This window comes from Acomys russatus, chromosome 21 (genome assembly GCF_903995435.1).
Source record: "Acomys russatus chromosome 21, mAcoRus1.1, whole genome shotgun sequence".
NCBI classification, from domain to species: Eukaryota; Metazoa; Chordata; class Mammalia; order Rodentia; family Muridae; genus Acomys; species Acomys russatus.
In genome coordinates, this window is record NC_067157.1 from 45,141,065 (window position 1) to 45,156,779 (window position 15,715).

The 15,715-nt window shown below is 43.3% G+C and overlaps 1 protein-coding gene across 1 annotated transcript in view; it reads left to right on the forward strand.

The window, feature by feature from the left end:
- Window positions 1-12,850, forward strand: part of Ppp1r14c (protein phosphatase 1 regulatory inhibitor subunit 14C) — an 83,700-nt gene extending 70,850 nt beyond the window's left edge. Inside the window, exon 4 of the mRNA XM_051164648.1 lies at window positions 11,983-12,850. Coding sequence (XP_051020605.1) covers window positions 11,983-12,057 — 75 coding nt within the window. The 3' untranslated portion in view covers window positions 12,058-12,850. The remainder of the gene's footprint in view (window positions 1-11,982) is intronic.
- The last annotated feature ends 2,865 nt before the right edge of the window (window positions 12,851-15,715 follow it).

The following is a 15,715-nucleotide window of genomic DNA, read 5'->3' on the forward strand; positions in this document are numbered from 1 at the left end:
CTTTGTCCTTCCAGAAAACTCGAGGGCAGTTTCATTAGCATACCCTCCTGCTTACAGGAGGAACACCCAGTAAGTGGTTGTTGTATGTCTTTTTCCTGGGTAGACAAGCAAAGGTCTATTTACCTCAGACAAGACACTAAAAACAGCAAAGAAAAGAATCCCCTACACCCAGCACAGGGAACCTGTGACCCTATCAGGGTTGCTTGTAAAACTCAAAGGAAGCTGTGTCATTGAAATCCCCAACATAATACCGTGACAGGATCTTGTGAGCCTGGTAACTTCTTCTGAAATGTGGCTCTTTACATAAGATCCTATGTTCAAGAGCGGATGTTTCCAGCTGGAGGACTCAGTACATAAGGGTGCACAACATTTGAACCCAGCCATTCCTGGACCAGAGTCACCTACCCTGGCCATAGAATTGTTTCTTGCTCAGTGTTTATAGAGCGACTCCTTTCTTCTAAAATAAACTACTGTGGCTTTTCTAGGCATTTGTTTCAATGAGTCCTGTGTTTGCAGCCTAAGGTCTTTATCTTCTATTCACTTTTCAGTCTTCAGGACCCCCGGCTTCCACCTCATTAAATGCCATAAGAAGGTGTCTCCTGCGACTGTAGTTTGCCCTGTCCTCTCCAGCTGTTCTATCGCCACACTGAACAGCTGGAGGATTCTAAGGTGATATCATGCGCGTCTTAGGTGGTATTTTGGGGACATTTGGCCAAAACCTGCTGAAGCAGTCAGAAATAAAATAGACAGTTTATCTTGAAATATGGCTCAGAGCAAATGTTGGTTTGCCTTGTAAAAATTGTGTCAGTTAACCAAAATAGTCTTTCAATGGTTAAAAAACTAGAATGGTCAGATCTTTAAAAAAGAAAAAACAAAACAAAACAAAACACTGGGTGATGGCCAGCTAATGCTAGTTTCTTAAAGAGAGAAAGAAGGGGGAAGTGGGTAGAAAACAAATCCTTACTCCAAAGTGTATTCTCTCTCTCTCTCTCTCTCTCTCTCTCTCTCTCTCTCTCTCCCTCTCTCCCTCCCTCCCTCCCTCTTTCTCTCTCTCTTCCTTCCCTTCCTCCCTCTTTCCCTCTTTCTGCCTCTTCTTTTCTTTCTTTTTTAAAAAATATTTTGAGACAAGGTCTCACGGTATAGCTCTGGCTTGGAACTCATTATGTAGATCAGGTTAGTGTTCGAACTCATACAGATCTGCCTCCCTCTGTCTCCCGAGTGCTGAGGTCAAAGGCGTGAACACCATGTCCCAGAGTAGCCATTTTTTATTCTGCAACCCCCCTAATTCACCAAGGGTTTCATCTTTAATAAACTCTTAGAACCATGACACTTGTTTGCCCTGGAGAGAGAGAGAGAGAGAGAGAGAGAGAGAGAGAGAGAGAGAGAGAGAGAGAGAGAGTCAGTCTAGTAGATGATCCAGGTGCTGGCTGACGTGAGCTGTCTCTCTGCCCAGTGGACCTGTGACACACTTAGCACTACACCTCATGCCTCCTTTGATGGACCTGTTTCTGTAGCTTCCTCCCCACCTAGCCTAGGAGCCCCTGGAAAACAGGGTTTCCAGCCACCTGTACCCCATATCTTAGTCCATAGGGAAGAATCTTCAATGGAGTCCACTTACTGTCAAGTGCAGGCTCAGCCTATATTTAACCGATCAGATGGCCACTGAAAATCCCACATTCAAATATTTGCCTTATGACTTCAGACAGGCAACCTGTAATGAAGTAGAACATTAATCACTGTTTTCTAACAGTAGGTGCGTCCAGCCCACCCAAGACCAGATCCCAGTACAGAATGTGTACCCACCAGGGAGTACCCTATCTACCACCACTCATCCATATCACCAGGGAATGGAAGTCCCCAAAAGAAATGCCCCCCAAAAGAATGCATTACCCCTTTTGAGTATTACAAAAGTCACATCCTCTGTGGCTAGGGAGTTGCCTTGAATGACCTGTCACTTTCCTGTGGGAATCCTGCAGCTTGCAGTGGAAGCAGCCTGTATCCATCTTTTCTCACAGCATGCTGAGTGCATGAGGCTTAGTAGAGAGAAAGCCACACAAAAGCAGCAGTGAATTGCTGGACTTAGAAACAGAAACAGCCTGTAGATTTTTAGAATTTTTTAAATTTATGTTTTATTTCATGTGCATTGGTGTTTTGCCTACAACTATGTCTGTGTGAGGGTGTCAGGTCACCAGGAACTGGAGTTATCGACAGTTGTGAGCTCCCATGGGGGTGCTGAGAATTGAACCCCGGTCCTCTGGGAGAGTAGCCAGTGCTCTTAACTGCTGAGTCATCTCTCCAGCCCCCAGCCTGTATTTTTAAATAAAAGGCACACAGAACACTTGCCAGTATAGAAATTCTCTGAGCCATAAAGCAAATAGCACATTGCCAGGGATTCAAGTCATACAAATATGCTCTTTGACAACAGTGGGTTAGTCGGAAGTCAGTGGTGGAAAGCTGCCTAGAAAGCTCTCCACTATATGTGAACCAAGTCACACGTTTCCTAATAACGCACGCCCCAAAGAATGGAATGAGAAGGCATTTTGAACAGAACCAAACTGCTGTTCAAGCAGTGCTTAGAGGGGAGTAAACTGCACTAAATGTCTTTGCTAGAACGTGTCTTAAGTCAGTCTGAGGCTGTGGCTCACTTGGTAGAGGGCTTGCCTAGCATGCACAAAGCCCTGGGTTCGATCCCAAATGCCCTATAATCTGGGTGTGGTGGTGTTTGTCTGTCATCTCAGCACTAGGGATGTGGAGGCAGGCAGGAAGATCAGGAGTTCAAGGTCATTCTCAGATGCTCAGTGAGCTTCATGCCACTTTGGGTTACATAAGAATCAGATTAATTAATTAATTTAAAATCTAATTAGTTAGTTAATAGATAATGCAATTTTCTATGAGCTTATCTCATCTAGTCCTCAGATGGATGGATGCAGCCTTGAAAGAACTGACCAGGTTAGTAGAGAAGGTGAGCCGGATGCCAGGTAGAAGGACACACTGAGTTAAAAGCTAAGCAGTGCTGTACCTGACAGGAAGAGGATAGCTGAAATCACACCCTTGTGGTCACAGACACCCCAAACGGGCAAATATTTGGACACAGCAACCACCCTTCAAATTCCAGCATCACCTCCTTCAGAGAAGCGTGAGCCCACACGTTCCGCTCACTGTCACTGATCATCGCGGGCTGTGCTGTCTGTGCCCCCTGGCTCTCACCATTAATCTTCCAAATTGTCAGCAAATGGTGCTGCATCTCTTTGGCAATTAAATTAAATGTGACGAACGTTAATGGAGAGTCTCTATGTTTCACGCCTGGCTGTGAACGACAAACAAGGATGCCCCGGGGGTCCTGCGTAAAACTGCGTTTTGAAATCTATGTGCAATTATAAAAGTGAACAGAGGCATGGGAACGGGGCTTCAGTTCCTATGTAGGGTTATACTGAGTAGGGGAGGGGGACTTTTAAGCCCCACGGGGTGGGGGAGGGGGACAACAAGAGAGCCATGGGGTTGCAGGAAATGAAGAGTGAGTGTGTGGCCCAGACTGTAGCAATACTTTTAGAAAGAGGTCAGGAGGAGTGAGGCCACAGGGACTTTCTGGAATAGTGTGAGCTGTGGCAAGCAGGAGCTGTCTGTGCCAGAAGACACCGACCTGCCTATATCAAGGCCCAGGGACACAAGGCTAGACAACAGAGTCGATGTCATTCTGAGCACTCCTGTGTTTTAAAAGGGAGCATCGGAGGGTGGAGAGATTGCTCGCTGGCTGAAGTGCTTGCTGAAGAAACAGGAAGGCTGGGTTATGGATCCTCAGCACCCTTGAAAAAACTGGGAAACGGTTCCTATTGCCCCTGTGGTGAAAGGCAGAGGCAGGAGGATGCATGGAGCTTGCCAAGCAGCCAGGCTAGCTGAGTGTGTGAAGTCCAGAAGTAGTGAGGGACCGACCTTGTGTCAAAAAATACTGTGGAATGTGACAGAGGACACCTGCTGCTTTTTGGCCTATAAACACACACAGATGTAGACACACACACACACACACACACACACACACACACACACACACACACACACACCACAATAGAAGAACCTAGGGTAAGGTTTACCTTGAAGAGGGGAGAATGGACTATGGGATATAGGAATCACATATCTCTTGTTTAGTGCTGGGGACAGGTGTGACACTCCTTCGAGAGGCCGTATTTCATAGTGTCGAGGACCAGAATGTCGAAACGAACCTTGATTTCAACAGAAGCTCTTCAGCCTTTGGTGAACTTCTCGAATCAAGTGTCTTCTTTGGGTTGGTACAGTAGCGATGCTTGCCCACGGACTTGTGAAAGCTAAATATTTGTGAAGGCCTTAGGACTAAGTACTAGGTGGCACTCAGATTCTCATTTTAAAGTTTACAGTATGTGCTGAGCCTAACTTCTTTTAGTTGTGTTAAGAACTGAAAACAGAAAGTGTCTACCATGGAATGAGAAATTATATGTACTAGTGTTGATTCCCAAAGTACAAGTGGCACTAGTTTTAGCCTGTGCGTATGAAAGCACCTACTGAAATCTCAAGTTGTCCTTTAGAATCAGCTGGTATGACAGAGACAATCCTGGAGCCTAGACCAAGTGGCTCTCTGACACTACAGTATATCCCCACACCATCAGCGCACTTACCCATTCAGACTAGCTGGATCTGAGTTCAGTAGGCTTGGCAGTTCCTACTTTGTTGGCGAATAGCGTGGTCACATTCCTATCTATGACGAGGAAAAGCATTTCTTGCACTGATTATCTTAGTTACTGCTCTATTCATGTGAAGAGACAGAAAAACCAGAGCAACTCAGAAGAGAAAGACTTTAGCTGGGCTTGTGCCTGTCATGGCTGAGGGTGGTCGAAGGTGGGCACGGTTCTGAGGAAGTAGCCAAGAACTTTTGTCTGACCTGAAAGTTAGAGGCAGAGAGAAGGTAGGACTAGGCCTAGAGTGGGCTTTTGAAACCTTAAAGCCAACCCCCAGTGGTACACATCCTCCAGCAAGGCCAAACCTCCGAGCACTTCCCAAGACATTGGACAGAGGATTCAAATACATGAACCGATGTGGACATCTCATTCAAACCGCACTCCACATTCTTCCAGAGTGGGGATGAAATGATCCTCTTTCCCCCATGCGCTGGACCACTCGTGAAGGCGTACCTATAAATTCCAAATTATTGTCCCAAGTTTGAAGTAAAAGGGTTTGGCTTCTTTGCTCAGCTCTGTTTTTCACTTGGTTCCAATGGTTCAGCTCTTCTTAATGAGTTCTGTCTTCCTCAAGAAAGGCAGTTAGAAGAATCTGTGAGGAGGCCAGCAAGAGGGCTTTGCAGGTAAAAGTGCCACCAAGCCTGACAGTCTCCAGGACCCACATGCTGAAAGGAGAGAGTCAACTCCCATAAGTTGTCCTCTAACCTCCACTTGAGCGCATGGCATGTTCAGCACCCCGACCCCAGTCTGTACATTTAAAATGTAAATTTAGGGATTTAAAAAAGACTGTATGATGATGGTTCGTTGTTGATTATAATGCTAACAGTAAGATTTGTACAGAGTCCTTATTTTCCCTTGGCTTTTGTAAGAAAATGTATGACTGAATAATAACCGAGCTACTTCCTCAAACACAAAATACAAGTAAATTATTACCGTGAAAATTAAAAAAAAAAAAAGAAAATCTATTACAGTGCTACATAATATCAGCAAACAATTGCAAATAACAATACACTGCTCATAGTAACACTGGCAGTATTAAATACATACAGATACGACCAAGTTGTGCACTCTCCACACACTGGAATATGTAAAGATTTAGTGAAATCAGGGGTACCTCAAGTTCACAGGTGAGAAGACCCACTAGTGCTAAGGCATCAGGTTTTCCCAAATTGATCTACTGATTTAATGCAGTCACCATCACAAATCCAAACAAGCTTTTTGGACAGAAACTCCTGAGCTTATTCTAAAGATCTTAAGTTAATTTAAGGGACCTATAAAGGACAAAACCATTTGGAGAAAAGTTACCAAAATTGGAAGAATAGTATTGCCTGATATCACCAGGACTTACAGACCGTGTTTGCAAGAACATGTGGTTTTGTTATAAAGATAGATAAATAAATGGATTTATCTCTTTCATTTAACCAACTTTTTTTTTTTAAGGCATAGGACTTTATTAAGCATCTGTTCCTTCTAGAAGAATGTTCTTCTGTGGGATCCTTCACCGCTTTCTGACTGCCTTCCCCTCTTACCTCTTGTGGCCCCATGTCCTCAACCAGTCCTCACTTCTCACACAGCCTTCAGCCCTGCTCTTCTGTCTACTTTCCTGTGCTTTCAGTCACCTCCAAGGTTTCTTCATCCAGTCCTGCATCTTAGTGCGTCATCATCTATACTGGCTCGTAGAATTTTCTGGTATAAGGTAAATATCATGTGACTGCAATGTGCTGTCTGGTGCCCATATGAGTATCAGTTGCTTAAAACATGGCCTTTGTGACTAACGACAAGCATTTTTTCATTTTACTCATTTTAACCAACTTCAATAGCCCCATGCACTCAGAAGCTACTGTACTGAATAGTGTGGGTCTAAGCCATTTTGTTCACAAACCCTACATTTGAACCTATTATCTAGTTTTGACCTGTCTTTGTTCAAAAAATGGGATAGCAAGGGTTCTATTTCTTTTATGCAACCTTGTTTTAGTCTTGTGTCTCTGTGGCTCAATGGCCATTTGCTTTGTATAGAAGTTGAAGGTCACTGATGGGACTGCTGCTGAGGGCCACAGTCACATCTACATGCATGAGGTCAAGTTCCATATCACACTTATCTTGTCATCTCATTGCAAACCTATTACTTTGCCTCCACTTGTCCACATCTCAGTCAATAGCGTTACCTTTTTGGCTAGTTGCTGAGGAATGGTGACTTTCTCTTCTGTCTCTTCTCCCCTCTGCATCCTACCCCCGGGTTCAGTCAAGCAGCACGGTCAGTTGGCTCTGCCTCGGAAATGGATGCAAGATATCTACTCGTTTTCATCAGTGTTCACGGTGGCAGTGATTGCCTGGCTCGCTGCCATAGATTCAAACTGATACGCCTTCCTTCCGTTCATGCCTTCAAAGGCCACTCATTACATAGCTCCCAAAAGGCTATTTTAGAAATCTAAATCTAACCATGCTGTTCTATGCTTCAAGGCCTCCCGTGGCTTTCCATGTTAAAGATAAATCTCTGCTCTGTGGTCTACTAGACCCAGTCAGGCTTACTATACATCCCCTAGTATTTCCCGATCTCCTCACTCTGGCATTTTGTCCTAGGGAGAGCCGTCTCCTGGTCTGAAGGTCTCTGTGCTTGTATTGTCAGCAAGCCCCTCTAAGCCTCCTTTAACCTGGCCTATTAATCCTAGTCTCAGTTCAGAGGTCACTTCCTCAATGAGACAACACTCCTCTGACTAAATCTGTGTCCTCTGCTCAAGGCTGAGTTTTGGAAACAAATGGGCTATCTTTTTACTGGCCCAAAGTACCCTAGAGAAACAGACCTGGAGCCATTGAAGTATCCTTGACTAGAAATCCTGAGTCTTCTAGGAGGATCATTTGGAAAATAAAACAGACCCTTTGGGGCAAGTTCCATGGCCATGTTTCTGTATGGGGAAAACACATTGATCTTGCTGCTTTTCACATACTCAACTAGGCACCCGAATATGCAAATTTAACGGATAATTTAAGCAGGTATTTATGAATATTCTATTAGTCAGGATTCTCTAAATAAACAAAACTGATAGGACCCATATTAAGGGGTATTATTAGACTGACCTACAGAATAGTCAGTGCAAAAGTGGCTGTCACAGTGGGATGGCCAGAGAATTCAGTAGGTGTTTGGTCAACAAGGCTGGATGTCTCAGAAGTCCAGCCTAGTGATGGAGTCCCAGAGAGTTCCTGGAGCATTAATGGTTATCAGTCTATGTTGGAATCCTGAAGAAGTTGGATTTAATAATGGCTGTAGCAACAGGAGAGGCAAACTTGCCAGAGAGAGTGAAGGCAAGCAGGCACAAGGCAAAGATTTTCTTCTTCCATGGTTTTGTATGGTCTACATTAGAAATTGTAGCTCAGATTTAGGGTGGGTCTTCCCACCTCCTATATTCTGGTTACAACAATCCCTTGAAGGTGTGCCTACCAATTTAGATTTTAGTTGACTCCAGATGTAGTTAAATTGACTTGGTCATCACACGTACAGACAGTGTATTAAAGTGTAGACATAAAGTTATGTTTCTATAAAACTAAAATCCTCTGATGGCTCAGAGGATAAAGGGACCCACTGCCAAGCCTCACTGAGTTTGATCCCTGGGACCATTTGGTGGAAGGAAAGAAACAAACTCCCAAGGTTATCCTCTAACCTATATATGTTTGCCATGACCTCTCTCTCTCTCTCTCTCTCTCTCTCTCTCTCTCTCTCTCTCTCTCTCTCTCTCTCTCAACTTTAAGCACAAATTATACCATGGAAACATTTTAATCTCTGAAATTCACCTACATTATGATCAATTCTGTAGAATTTGACATCTATTTAAATTATCAAGTCGCTCTTGTCTCAAGGAAAGAGGCCTTCAATTTAGGGCATGCTGTTCCTCATGTGATTTTTATCTTTGTGAAAATCTTATTAACACAGGAGAAAATTACCAGAGTTATTCATGAAATAAATGGCAGGGTTTCCGATTCTAACCTTGGATTTTTATCAAGATGGGAAATTTATAGTGGAATACTTGACTCCTGCCACTCATTTGCATAACATTCATATACATAACAATTATTCACATAATAGTTTCCAAAACAATGAAACAAAAATTGAATGTGCCAAATGCTACAGGCTGCTTAAACCAAAGAGTCAAGTGGACAGTGAAAAACTTAGGTTTTCAAAATGAAATTAAATATAAATGGAAAACAATGTTATTTTATCCATGAACATACTTTAAATTAGATACGTGTACCAAAAATTGCAGTAGGACTTCCCTTTTGCTCCCATGCTGTCCACTGTCAGGGATGATGAGGAGAGTTCTCTGACCAGGTTGTGGGACCAGTCTCCAAAAGGAATTATCTGGGTAGGGACAAGTAGTAAGGCATACAGAGTTCAGTTGTACCATTGTTTAGAACTTGGAAAAGCCAGAAGAAGCTTCTGAGAATCTAGGGCTGGGAATTTAGTAGTGGTATAGCCTATGCAAAAAAGACTGTGTAGCCATGTGCTTTTAGGAAGGTTTTCACGTAGTAGGGGAAAGCTTGACATAGTGTCAGGTAGACCAGAACGATCACACAGTGTGATCTAAATAGCTAAGCAAATCTGTTAAGTGTGGGTAATTCTAAGGAAGATACCAATGCTGGTTTGTGTTTTCCAAATAGTTAAGCAAAAGCACCTATTGGTTTTATGCTAGCAAAGACTATTAAAGGTCAAATTGTGGTGGTGGTGGTGGTGGTGGGCAAAGTATCATATGTTAAAGCTTATTATGGTTTAGGGCTAGAAAATAGTGCAGAGCTCACAGAGCCTGGGCCTTTAAGTTGGCAGGAGGAGATGGCCAGAAAGCCAGTTTTTGGAAGGTGTCCACATAATTAAACCATGATTCTTCCATAAGGTCAGCTGATCCATGTCTGTTCTGGTTGGCCCTGGTATGACACCTAGTTCTCTCTTTCCTTGCTGGCCAGGAAGTTCAGCTGACTGCCAGCTTTGTCTTTACAAATAATAGGAAAAGGAAGGAATTATCACCTAATAAATGTGAGTCTGGTGCCAGCTGAACACTTTAAGCTACAAGACAAAATGACGGCTTCTTCATGGTACAAGATAGGACTTGTAGATCAGTGCTCAGCCTTCATTCCTGACCCATCAGGAAACTGCTGGGACTGGGGAGAGAGCTCAGCTTTTAGAATGATTGTCTACCATTCAGGAAGCCCTGGGCTTCATCCCAATGCTGCATAAATCAGCCATGCATGTAATGAATAAAATCAAGAAGCCACTTTAGTGAGTTTCCCCCAGCATTTTTTAAAAAATAAATTAGATTAAAATAGACAATAGAAGGAATTTTTTTCTGTGAGTTTAAATGCAGGTGTGTGTAGGTACTGAATTCTAATATCAAATGTAATTATTGTTTTGTTTTGTTTGTAGGACTTATAGAAAAAAAAAGACATAGATTCTAGGTATGTCCTAGAGAAGGGCTTCAAAAACTTTCTCTACTGCGGGACCTTTTCACACAAGACTTTCTCTTTAATCAGTATAATATTATATTTATTCTTTGATAATTTCATACACAATGTATTTGCCCTAGGAAATTTTATACATCTCCAGTAATAGGTATTTAAAGCAGGAATGCAAACAAAACACTCACTGGCAACAAATTATGAAGACATTTATAACTTGTAATTTTTTTTTTAATTTTAAAGCAAGTCTTTGTTGCCCATATAGTTTTATCATTTATTACAGTAAGAGCAATTTTATATTAAAAATGTGCTTGTTTGTTTTAACATAAAGAGGTAAATATTTGTATCAGGATGAGAACACTTCAGATTTTTTTTTTCCAGAATTGGTTGATGTGACCCAGTAGTCCTCAATCTCCTAATGCTGTGACCCTTTAATACAGTTTCTCATGGTGTGGTGATCCCCAATCATAAAATTAATTTTGTTTCTGCTTCATAAGTGTAATTTTGCTACTGTTATGAATCATAATGTACATATCTGTGTTTTCCTGTAGTCTTGGGCAACTCCTATGATAGGGTCATTCAACCCCCAAAGGAGTCTTGAGCCACAAGTTGAGAACCATTGAGTTGGCCAATACTGTGGACGTAGACACTCCACAGAAATACTTAGTATAAAACAACAGAAGTACATTTAGAGCCATTCCAAAAATTGTTGGAAATTCTGCCCCAATCCCAAGCCAAAATTCACTGTGTGTGTGTGTGTGTATGTGTAAAACTCAAACAACTCAATCAAAATTTTTTTAAAAATCAAGGCTTCTAGCATCAAATAGTACCAGTAATTACTAGTTTGATATTTCTATAATGGACAGTAGAAATTATTAAAAGTCTTTTTTTTCTATAAGTAAGTAAATATGTTTCTATGATGTCAGAGAACTTGGGATGTGTGGTGAAAACACTACACTGTAGAAGTCTGAGTTGAGGGGCTTTGGGTGGCATTCCCAGTCTTGCTAGCATGACCAACCAGCATGTGCATCGCAAGGTGTACATGTTGTATGTTATAAATCATCCTGCAGCAAAGTCATGTGACACACCATGGGCAAGTGCCACCAATCAATGCCTTGGATTGATTCTACAAATGACTTTGCATTAATCTTGGGCGTTGTGTGCACAGAGACCTTGTGCTGCTGATAAATGGTTCCTGCCTGCCGCTTTCAGGTGCACGGCTTTACTCACGTGGCGTCACCATCTACAGTTTTAGCAACTGAAGAGCACTGGTTCTCAGAAGCATCGGCCTCACTTTGGAGCTTGTCAGAAGGGCACCCTGTCATTTTCCATATTCCTGTACTGGAGAGGGACTAGCACCTGTGACTAAATTCCGTTGGTGGGTCTGATACTCAGCTTTGAGACCCAGTGGACTAGCTTCCCTGATCCAGGAGCAGTCCAGGGACATCTGCAATCTAGTTGGAAATGACAGCCTCTTTGACCCTAGCCTGGCCCTACACAGCTGGCATCTAGAAGATGTCCATGTATTGTGCATATACGTTGTAAGGCTGAGCACAGTCGTCACGTGTGCCTGTAAGAGTCCACGTGGAGGATGTCTGTCAGTGACAGTGACCTGTGACCTGGATTGTTCCCTACAGAGAGTAGGGCATGAAGAAGGCATATGTGCCATGAAATTTAAGCACTTTGGATCTTCCTAAAACCTCCTTTGTTATTTTATCATTGGAATGCAACACATACAACCAGATTCATTAGCTGTAGCTGACATCTCTAGGCACCTTCTCAAGCACCGGTCTTAATAGCGTCGGCTTCTTGTATTAACTTCCTTGATGTTTTGTAGGAATTTATCAGAGAGCTGCTGTCCAGAATAAGAGGCATGAGGAAGCTGAGCCCTCCACAGAAGAAGAGCGTATGATTTTGCAACAGGCTAGACTTCTCTCGGAGATGAAGAAAGCGACCTGGGATTTGGACTTCATGGATACTTTTATTAAATAACCATAGCTGTCTTTTACAGACAACACTTTTTGGTGTGTATGTGTTGGGGGTGGGTTAGACGTTTATTCAAAAGTGTTCCTTCTTTTGTTGTTTTAAAGAGTTTTCATTACTGTACTATTTTAATGGCAAAGCTATTATAACTTGGACTACAGCCCAACCTAGGACGATCAAAGCAGATGCATCTGACAGGATAGGTGAGGCCAGGCAGTGTTTTCTGTAAGGACTTGACTGTAATTTAGGACCTGATAATACAGGGAAGGTAGTTTTCTTATGGTCAGTTTGGTAAGATTTTTTTTTTTAAGTTGTACATTTGACTTAGATGTGAAAAATGTCTCATGCGTGTATATATCTACAAACACTAAGTTTAAAATAGAGACACGAGCTTTATTTCATGATGATGGAATAAACCTGTGCTCGTCCTGTTAGACGAAGTCACGGCACGTGTGTTTTCAAGATGCCCTCAAGCATTCTTCAGACAAATGCGGTCCTCCCTCAGCATCCACCATCTGCACCAAAGTGAAAGAATTTCATGTGGCCATTATTGTAAGGAGCCATACAACATACTACGTGCTGAGTTGTCAAGGGCTTACTTTGCAGACTTTTATTATTTCACTGGTTGAGATGCTTTGCCAGGTCATGTACGTATTGCCTCATTGTGGTCTTTTTAAAAGTTTTAGGAACTCTTAATTTTGAAAACCAACCTGATTTCTAAAGAAATGCCCACACCTCCTGAACAGAGATTTGCAGTGGAGAAAGGAAGCCATGGGTAGCAATAGGTCCTCTGGTTCCACTGCCATACTGTATATTCTCTGTCCATGAAAGCGGGTCAAGAGGAAACCAGCAGATTGAGCCTCTTCCTTCTTAGAAGTAGAGTCTGGTCCCTCCTGTGCCTAGGTACCATCAGTCCAGAGGTGTGAACTGGGAACTGAGAAAAATGGAGAGATGGGAAGGCCCCTCAAGACATCCATTGCTTTAGAAGTGTGGCTTCACCTCTGGTTTCTCTCAGTGGCTCATGGTCCTAATTGTGACCTTGATTTCCATGTTAGGAGCTAGGTCTGAGTACCTACCCTAACCTCTCAACTACCAGCTCTTTGGAGAAGAATTAAAATGCATATGGGATGTAGGCGGGGTGAAAAGTGAGTAGAAACCCTTCCTTCCAGGAAGCCCCTGCTGCCTCCCCCTGGAAACCCTGCCTGCCACCGTAAGAAGTCTCCAGGAGGCCCTGTCTGAAGACAGGGATCAGGCAACTTATATCAAGGGTGCTTTGAACATATTTTATTTTTTAAAAGAACTATGTTTGTGAATTTTCTGTATACTGGCGAGCTTTTGGAAATGTATTTAATTTTGTAATGTTTACCAATGATTTATTTACAAGCTATTTACTCAAATAAAGGGAGCTGCTTACAAGCTTGTTGGTGTGTATGACTGTAGGACATACTGGGGAGTGGTCATTTTTCTGCATGCTCTGATGATGGGGACCACAAGTGCCCCTCACTTTCCGAGCATGTGCAAGCATTTAATTTCGTGCTGTTCTGGGTGTCTTCAGCAGAGGACCCAGTCATGCTCTCCGATTGAGAAAGAAACCAGATGATCAATGTATGCTCAGCGCTGCCGCCTTCTGTTCCAGGCCTCTCCCAGGCTGTGCCCCATCCATTTCACCAAGACTTCTCCTTCTCCCATCAGGAAGAAAACTTTTAGCAGATTCACTCCCGTTAATAACAGAACGGCGTTCCCCTTTGGAGTCAGGAAAATGTGATATGTGCAGGGTTCCTACCGTTCTTGACCAGCCCAAGTTATGTTTGGCAGATGAAGCAAGAGTTTGTTATCCTCCCAAGGTCTCTTGTCAGACTTGTGCACACTCTGGCCTTCCTGCCTGCCCTTGCTCAGTGGCATCACCACATTTCTTGGGCAATCCTGCTGTTTGCCAGGCCAAATTATTGATCCCCATCCTTCCCTCAAATACCCAGCCATGGAGCTTATCTAATACCTTTTAAGTCTGTCCATGAGAGTTCTCTTTAGATTGCCGCCGCCATCTTTGAACCAGCTTGTCTATGCCCAGTCTCTTGACTCTTCCTGTTGTTTCTACCCAGTAGTCAGAAAGACTGGATCATCTCACTCCTTTTTATAAATGGACCCCTCCTCACACCTTCAGAGGAATGGGTCCCTTTGCCTCCTACTTCTATTTTTGGTCCTGCTCGGTGCCGTTGAATTCCTGGGGTTTCTAGAATGTTCCATGTAGTATTCTAATCAAGGGTCTGTAAAATCTTTTACCTCATCTCAGAACATCCTCTCCACCGGCAGGCTCTGTTAAGAGGGCTGGAACAGATGCCCCTAGTCCTCCAGGGAGTTCAACCACATGCACGCCATCACAGCATGTATCTGCAGTCCTTGCCCATGTGAGGATCCACTGGATCGTCAGTCGGGGGAGTGGAAAGTAACTCAGCATCCAGACCTATGCCTGGCTTATCAAATAGGTCAGCAAGCATTGAAGATGTTTTCAAAAGACACTTCTCTCCTCAGGTATGGCAGTGGTTCTGGGTTCTGGGTATGTGTTTGATTCACTTCCAAAACTGAAAACAACATAGGCCTCAGTCAGCTCTCACCTGGCACATTCCCTAGGACCACAGAACTTGGTTTTCCAGATCCCCAGATTGAGCCTCTCTAGCTCAGTCATACACCACTTGGTGTGCTGGATTGAGGTCAGTCTCTATAATTTATTTAATTACAGCAAGAGGCTGCTGGCACACAGACACACTGGCTCTTCATCATGCAGGTGTTCAACCTCTGGTTCCCCAGAACACTGGAAATTCTAAAGTTTATGATATACTTCCATTTATAACCAGTAGCAGCAGGCTAAACACCCTTGTGCTTTATCTTATTTAATCCCAGCCTTAATCTCATTAGGCAGGCTGAATCATCGTTGTTGTACATTGGAGGAAGTAAACTCAGAAGATTTGAGGGCCTACCTCAGGTGATAATTAGACCTTAGGGCTCAGACTCAAACAGGAGCCTGCTTAACTCCAATAACCCCCAATGGTTCATGGCCACTGTGTGGCATCACCATCAGGACCATTTGTGAGAGTGAGAGCTCAGAGCTGCATCTGGGGTGGTCCAGGTGTCTGAGCTGCGGGGCTAAGATGGAGAAGTTGATGATGAAAAGACCTCAGCCACTTATGTTCTTCTTCATATCTGGGGACAGGAGGCTCCCTGCCCATCAACAGACCCTAGTGCCACCTCTCTGTTTCAGAGCTTCTACTCTCCTTCTCTCACGCCTTGACCTGACACAAAGTCCCTGGATTTGGCTTATCAGCTAAGCTTGGGGTAGCCACCTATCTATCCATTTGTTGGGAAGACAAGAAAACCTAGCTCGGGGAAAGGTGTTTATAAATCCCTGGAGCACGTAAGATATCAGATTTTTATTTACCACCTAAAGTCCCCTAGAAAGACTACAAAATGAGCTTAGCAACAGTAGTGGAAAATATGTTTATATCCAGATCTTTCCAAGAAAGCTCAGTGGCTGAGACCATAAGCCCTTGTCCACATGACTTCACTTTAACAACAGAGAGGTCAAGGTTATG